Source organism: Hipposideros armiger, unplaced genomic scaffold, assembly GCF_001890085.2.
Source record: "Hipposideros armiger isolate ML-2016 unplaced genomic scaffold, ASM189008v1 scaffold_613, whole genome shotgun sequence".
NCBI classification, from domain to species: domain Eukaryota; kingdom Metazoa; phylum Chordata; class Mammalia; order Chiroptera; family Hipposideridae; genus Hipposideros; species Hipposideros armiger.
Window position 1 is genome coordinate 427209 of NW_017731963.1, and position 7797 is coordinate 435005.

General features: G+C 48.5%; 1 protein-coding gene across 1 annotated transcript in view; it reads left to right on the forward strand.

The window, feature by feature from the left end:
* Nucleotides 1-3246: 3246 nt before the first annotated feature.
* The window catches only part of KIAA1755 (KIAA1755 ortholog), a 50829-nt gene continuing 46278 nt past the window's right edge, over nt 3247-7797 (forward strand). Inside the window, exon 1 of the mRNA XM_019625060.1 lies at nt 3247-3486. Within this exon, the coding sequence (XP_019480605.1) occupies nt 3484-3486 (3 nt within the window). The 5' untranslated portion in view covers nt 3247-3483. The remainder of the gene's footprint in view (nt 3487-7797) is intronic.

Here is a 7797-nt window from a genome sequence, read left to right on the forward strand (position 1 = left end):
ATGATATGCCCTTTCAATGCCTCTTCTCAGTGGATTCTCACAAAAAGTCTCATGACGAGAGGATTATAATATCCATTTTGTGCTGAGGGAACTGTGGCCCCAAGAGGGGAGGCATCGACTCAAAACAGTGAGTCAGTAGCAGAGCCCATTTCTACATCACTTCCCCCATTTTCTCTACTCTACCATGTGTAAGACCAGTGATGGGTTTTGTTATTTCTCCAAATCTAGTGTGGCAATTGGAGCATGATTCAGTTATTCATTTACCAAAGAGAGGAAATGAATACTTGAACAATCCTTGGAAAAATCCTCTGGAAAGTCCCTGAGAGATGAATCCAGTCCAACCCGACAGTGAAGCCTGTGTATTTGGAGGCAATTTCACAACCACTGACCCCTAACATAAACAACACTATTTTATGTGTTATAGGCTAATCCTGCTGTGTAGGAGGCACAGTGTAAATTAACTTATTTAATCCCCACCATGGTCCTATGAGGAAGTAAATATTTTCTCTGTCTTACAAAGGATGAATTTGAGGCTCTGAAAGGTGAACCTCCTTGAGGTCACACACAGTATGGGGCCAAACCATATGAGGGTGTATGTGTGTATTTTTGGGTGCATGTGGAGTTGTACTGTGTCTGTAGAGAGAATTTTGGGAAGAACATGCATGGGAATAAAGGTGCAAATGATGTCAAGAGGCCCAAGGGGTGGACTGTAATGAGTATTTGTTTATAAGCTATTTCAGATTTATGCACACCCTTCTTATGTCATCTAATTTCCTTTTGGGTGACTAACTAGTCCTGTTATGTTCAGTGTTAGGGGACCTTGGGCACATGACCCAACTCTTAAGACTTAAAGAAACTCTCCTTTAAGTCTTTGAATCTAGCAAGGAGTGACACAAGTCTTGATATTCATTTATGTAGCACAGGAAGGGGGCTAATAACAAAATTTCTGGAAATGGATAGCCTTGTCCAGTTCTGGACTCCACAGTATACTAGCTCTCTTACATTGGGCAAGTTGCATAGCCTCTCTGTGCTTTTTTTTTTTTTCATCTGTAAAAAGGAGGACAATAATAGAAGCTACCTTATAACTGTTACACACTTATCAGACAGGGGCCGGCCGAGTGGCTCAGTTGGTTAAAAGCACAAGCTCTGAACAACAGGGTCACCGGCTCAATTCCCACATGGGCCAGCGAGCTGAGCCTGAGCTGAGCTGCCGCTGAGCTGCAAATAGGTGGCAGGATGGCTCAGCTGGTGAGAGCACATGCTCCTAACAATAAGGTTGCCTGTTCGACTCCCGCATGGGATGGTGGGCTATGCTTACCTGCAACTAAGATTGAACACAACACCTTCAGCTGAGTGGCCACAAGCTGCTGATGGGCGGCCGGATGGCGACTGGACTTGGAGCTGAGCTAGCTGCACTCTCCACAACTAAGGTTGAAGGACAACAACTTGGCTGTTCATTCCCCTTCCTCAATTCTCCAACACTGTCCCCCTTCCCCAATGCCCCAATAAAATCTAAAAAAAAAAAAGTACCAGACACATAGTACTTTGTGTGTGTGTCTGTCTTACTGTGATTCCATCAGTCTTCAAGGGCTTTCAATCCATTCCGGCCAATGAGAACCCTGGAGCGTCTTACTTGTTCCTGTGTTTTCCAGAGGACAGAGGCCCCCAGCCTTCTCATTGATTCTGTGTGCACCTGATACTCTGCTAATCAATTATTTCTCTGCCTAACTAACTCGGTCAGCCTCTGTTGCCTGCAACCCCAGAGCACTAGCTGTCATGCCAGTTCTGTTTCACTGCAAAGCTGGGACTCTAGAACCTCTAAGCTATGATCCTAACTTCCAGTGGAATTCTGCACTTGACATCAGCAAGTCTGCTCTCTCCCAAACTCATGTCTGAAGTAGTGATGCCAAAAACCATCCAGACTGGCTCCCAAAGGCTGAAGAAGGTTTAGTTGATTGCTTAGTAAATATCACTGAGGGATCCTCTGAGCTATGTGGCATTGTGAAACTATTGGAGATTATTAGTCCCAAATTAACAATGAGCAAAATGGAGGTCCAAAGATATAAAAGGACTTGTTAAAAGTTACATAGTATGATGGACTGGCTCCTAGCTCAGGTTCTCTCTGCTACAACACTGATTAACCTACGTGGGGTGGAAGATGGGCTGTGAATAAGGCTTGGGCTTTGAACATAAACCCTTATCACTGCAGTTGTCCTTTTTCAGTTCTTCGCTTTCTCCCATTTTCTTTAAGCTTAATACTACCTCAGGGCCTTTGCATATGCGATTCCTTCTGCCTAGAACTCTGCTTCTCCCCCAAGCCCCTCTTGACTTAATCCCTCCCCCTCTTTCAGATCTAGGCTTCTCTGTCCCTTCCAAGATCACCAGCGCTAAGCTTATCCCCTTACAGTTCCAATTTCCAACCTTTGTCTGTTTCCTTAGCAGTTAACACACTCAGTGATTTTTTTCCCCCTGATTATCCTTTTCTTGCCTATCTCCCCCCACTAGACTGTACATTACCTGAGGGCTGAGACTTTGACTTGTTCTGGCTCAGTGCTTGGCACAGTGTTTGATAAATAAATGGATGAATCCCAGAGTCATCCAATCTGAAATCATCTAGTTTCTAGTCACTCCTCTCCAAAGTTGAAGAACTGTGGCTTGGCCAAGATCGCAAAGCTAGTCATTATCTGAAAGACACAAGATGCTTACTCCACGTTACAAAATCTCAATCAGGAATCATCATCATCATCACCACCACCACCAACAACCATATCATCAGCAGCCCCATTTTACAGATGGAGAAACTGAGGCTCAAGACAGTTCCTGACTTGCCCTTATCTGGGGAGTGGACGAGGAGAGGACTCGAACCCAGGCCTGATTCTGAAGTCTGCAGGCTCTGCCTCGCTCTGCCAGTCTGTAAATGGGGGCTGTCGAGGCGGGTGGCGCTGCGAGGTGGAGGCTGGAGCACGGTGGGAAAAGGAGGGGCGGTAGGACGAGGCGGCGGGCCGACTGGAGCTCCTCTTGGCAGCCCGCGCGGCCTGGAGCCGGGAGAGGGGCGCCTGGTTCTCATCACGCGCGCGGCGGGCGGGGCGGGGGCGAGGCGCCGGCACAAAGGGCCGCCGTGGAGCTGCCTAGTCCCCTGCAGGGAGCCGCGCGGGGACCCGGGCAAGGACCTCGGGCAGCCCCGCCCTGCTCCGCCCCGCCCCTGCGGCCGCCCCGCGTTGGTGGCCCGGCAGCGCCGCCCGCGTCTCTCCCTCGTCTCTCGTGTCTCTCGCAGTCTCCGGTCTGTTTCGCCCGTCTCTCGGGCACCTCGTTCTCCCTGGCTCTCCGGCTTCCCGTCGGAGATGAAGCTGAGGTCGGCGCCCCGGGCTAGCTAGCTCCAGTGCTAGGCACCGGCCGGGGCACTGCACCGGACAGACCCATCCGCGGACCGACTGACCAGGCGCCCAGGAGAGGAGCAGCCGCCGCAGCTTGTAGCCCATCACCATGGTAACACCTGCCAAGGCCTGGACCACCCTCCTCTATCTTCTTTTGGTGGGGCGCTCGACGGGGCTGTCCAGCGCAGACCCCGATCTATTATGTAGAGATGACCCTCCGTACCAGGAGTCTATGCTTAACTGCCCCCCACCATCGGGGGTGGGGTGATAGGGAGGTGCAGGAACCCACCCCTGCCGATGCCCTCTGCATTCTGAGCCTCCTTTTCCCCATGTGTAAAGTGGAAGCTATAAGACAGGCTGACTTGTAAACTTCGATATTGTCCCATCCCAGGGCTCTGGAATCCTGGCTCTTGGTCCTTGGACCAAACTTGGGGAAGTGTTGCATTTCAGACTTGGACCTGAGCGTCAGATACGCCCACTTAGTCCCCCTAAGGGGTTCGGATGGGGATGGGGTTAAAGACCCCCTCCCAGCTCAATCAGACAGTGCAGGGCAAGGAGGGTTAAGGGTGCAGAGTGGAGAGGAGGAAGTTGCTCACCAAAACCTGGGATGGTTTTGCTATTTTAGACGCAGGGCAGGAAAGTCAGATATGCACATTGTCCTGATTTGAGATGCTCCCATGGGAACTGGGTGGGTGGTAGGCTTAGAGGAGGGGGTAAAGGGAGGGCAATACCCCCCTACTGTGACTTCCTGGGCTGGCACCTCAAGGTTGAGATGAGGCATGTGTGCGTGCGTGTGCGTGTGTGTGTGTGTGTGTGTGTGTGTGTGTGTGTGTGTGTTTGAACAGAGAATGAAAGAAAAGTCTGTTTTCAGAGAATCCCAGCCCAGCTCCAGACAGGCCCAGGAGCCCCGGGCGGATTCACACGGATTCCGCAGGAGTGGTGGGGATTTGGAACAAGACTGTAAAGACAGGCGAGGGCTTTCTTTAATCCCTTGACTGTGCTGAATTTGTGTGAGTTTTCACTAGGTGCACATCCACACGCAGAAGAATTCTATATAGAGACGTGTTTACACACACACACACACACACACACACACACACACACACACAGAGCACACCAAAGCGTGCTCCTGCTGACTCACACTGCTGAACACACATGCCCTCTCACACAACGCAAGCCTTGTCCACCTGCTCTCCCATATTGCTAAAATATGGGCTCACACCTGTGTACACACCAGACATATTGCAAACCCAGGCTCCTAAATTCCTAGACCAGCAGGGCAGGTGTACACACACATTGCTCTTGTAGCTGTTTGACAATAATCATCATAAGCTAATGTTATTCACCTCTCACCACAGGCAAGGCCCTGCACTAGGTGATTTACATGTGGGAGCTTGTGTAACTCACACCAACTCTAAGAGTATACCTGCTGGTGTCTCCACCACACAGATGGAGACCTGAGGATTGAGAGCTTAAGTGGCGGCCCAAGGTCACCCTATCAGAAAGTCATCGTTAGGACAGTGTGAATTCTGAACATGTACTCAGCTGTCACAGCCACCCCAGAGCCACCAGAACCAAGCGGTGTTCGCTAAACCTTGCCTAGTTTTGAACCTAACTCAGTTATTAGTTTTAGAATCCAGAAACTCTTTTGTTGAACCCCAGACACTAAGATCAAGGGTCAGGCACTGGTTGATCCTCTCAAAAAATAAGCAACTCTTTTCTGAATGGGAATTATGGTCAGATTTCCCTCCCACCGTTGTCTTTAAATCGTAAAGGTTGTTACTTGCCCACCTCTCTGACCTCACCTCTGTACTCCAGACACTCTGACCTTGGAGCCTCTTAAGTTTCATACTCCCTCCTACCACAGGGCCTTTGCACATGCTGTTCTACTGGGTTGGACCCTTCCCCTAATGAATCCTGTACATCTCTACCCAAATGTCACTTCCTCAGGAAAGCCTGTCCTGGTCTCCCCTGCTTTCTAGCATACTGTATATCTCTCCTTCATGACACTCATCACAGTTGTAATTTTCATGGGTTGATTTGACTAATGGCTATCTAGTGTTCTGGGGCAGCCCAGTGTCAGAGCATCTTATGACAAAGGATTTAGGTTTATCCAATCCCACATTGCCAAAGTTTTTGTATCATCATAACGATATCCACTTAGTACTGCATAAGGTATTATTATAAGGAAACAATAAAAGTACTGGTTATTATTTGCTTAATATTTTCCTTGAAATCAACTTACTTTATAAATTTTAAAATATATTTAAATAGGAAACTTTATGTCATGGCCATGGAACGTCAATATTCATTGTCAGAAACAGGTAGTAACTATAAAAACATGTACAACAAAAGCAAATCCGTGTTAGAAAATTCTGGCTGGATGAGGTTGGCTGTGGATGGCTCAAGCCCGAGGACTGCTTTCTTTTTGTTAAAAGAAATAATGACTAAGTGTTGAGAGGTGTTTTTAAGATATATTGGCACTGAACTGAGACTTTCTCTTTGGTGTCATCAAGAGGACCAGAAGAGAGTTGGAGCAACTCTCTTATTGTGATTTCAAATCAAGTTCATGTCCTCCCCAAATTGTCTTGTGGGCCACCTGTGATCCCATCCCATGCTTTGAGAAAAACGAGCTGAGCCCAATCCAATTCATTCAACATTGCCAAAGCACTGCCTTCATGGTGGTCCCCCAGAGTACCTACTGTGTACCAGGCTTTGTGTAAGGACCTGGGGGAGAGGTGTGTAAGCCCTGGTTCCTGCCTTGGGGCTTGCAGTCCACAGGGAAGGCAGGCCCACTCACTGAGGATTCTGGGCTGTGTGATGAACGGTGAGAATCCATCCCTTTGCCTGGAAGCATATGTGTCATGAGAAGAGAAGAGACACAGGTGGAACAGGGCTCTGAAGGGCAGGAGGGCATTCAGCCAGGCCAGGGAGGGACGCAGTGCTTCCCAAAGTAGGGCACCCACTGTGAGTCCCTGGAGGGGAGACTTCCGACGGCACTTAGATAAATTTTTTTTTTCAGCCTCTCATCTTAATGAGTGTTAGGAAGTGATTTTAACAACACAAGCATGTGATAATAAATACAAATAAATATTTAAGTTGAAAATGAATTGACAAACAGATGAATATGAAGTAAAGAATAAAAAATGTTAACTAAACAATAAATGAAGACACGTGAACAGCAAGGAAAACTCCTGAATGCAGCACGTGGGTGATTGCAAAGCTCTGGCTAGCGTGTTGTAAGAAGTAGGGAAGGTATGCTGGGTATGGACTAAGGGGACGCCAATGCCAGGCTGAGTTGCTAAGGCAATAGGGAGCCGCTTGAGGTTGTTGAGCAGTGGGGGGTCCCAAAGGCCACTGCGGTGGCCAAAGGGAAGCCTGGCCTGGTGGCGGGGAGCCTGGGGAAGAGGCAGAAGAGCTGGTCGTTATTTGCACAGGTTCATACCCCAGCTCTACCATTTACTGGAGGTAGAGACCTAGGCTCAGTTTCTTAACCTGTAAAATGGGAATAAGAATACTCATCCGCTAGACTAGTTGAGAGGATGAAATAAAATACTACATGCAAGGTACTTAGCACTAATACAGAAAACTTGCTCAGTAAGAAGAAGCTCTAGTTATAATCATTATCATCATGTGGTTCGGGTGGGAAACGGTGACCCTCAGGGCAGGGCAAAGGGGCAGGAGAGAAAGGTACAAAAACAACAGCAAAAAAGGCTCAGAGAGATGAAGCGACCTGCTGAAGGTCACACAGATGATACATGACAGAGCTGGACTAGAACATGGGTCTTCTAACACCCACTCGCTTCTCAGTTCACTGCAACTGGGCTGTTTTTCCAGTTTCTGAAAGTGTGTGTGTGTGTGTGTGTGTGTGTGTGTGTGTGTGTGTGTTTAATAAGGAGCCAATTCTCACTCATACTCCACCCACACAAAAATAAAAAGGATTTAAAGCAGGAGACGTTTTAGTTGGATGAGAGCAAGAACTTCCTGGCAGCCAGAGCCACAGAATGCTGGTTTTAGAATCTCCAGGTTCAAGAGCCGAGTCCCAGGTAGTCGAAGCTGGTGGTCACAACCTGACACCTCCTGCATTGTATCTGGCTCATGGTCACGTTTGTTTTGGCCAACCAACAGTAAAAATGGGGAGGTTTTACTCAAGTGTCAGTAGATCAGGCCATACCGGGCTAAGGCAACACTCGGCTAAAGCTGAGGAGATGAGGTGTGTGCCTCAGGCCTTTTGTTCCCTGACAGGGAGGGTGACTATCAAGGGCCACTCACCGAGGGGCTAGAGGGGTTGTCTTCTCGCACGGGGCTGGCTCTGTCTTCCATGTCACCTGTCAGGCCCCTGTAGGCATTTGCATGTGCTGGTTTAGACTCTCCCTGGGCCTGAGTAGATAGATGGATGAGACAGAACTTTTTTTTTTTTTTT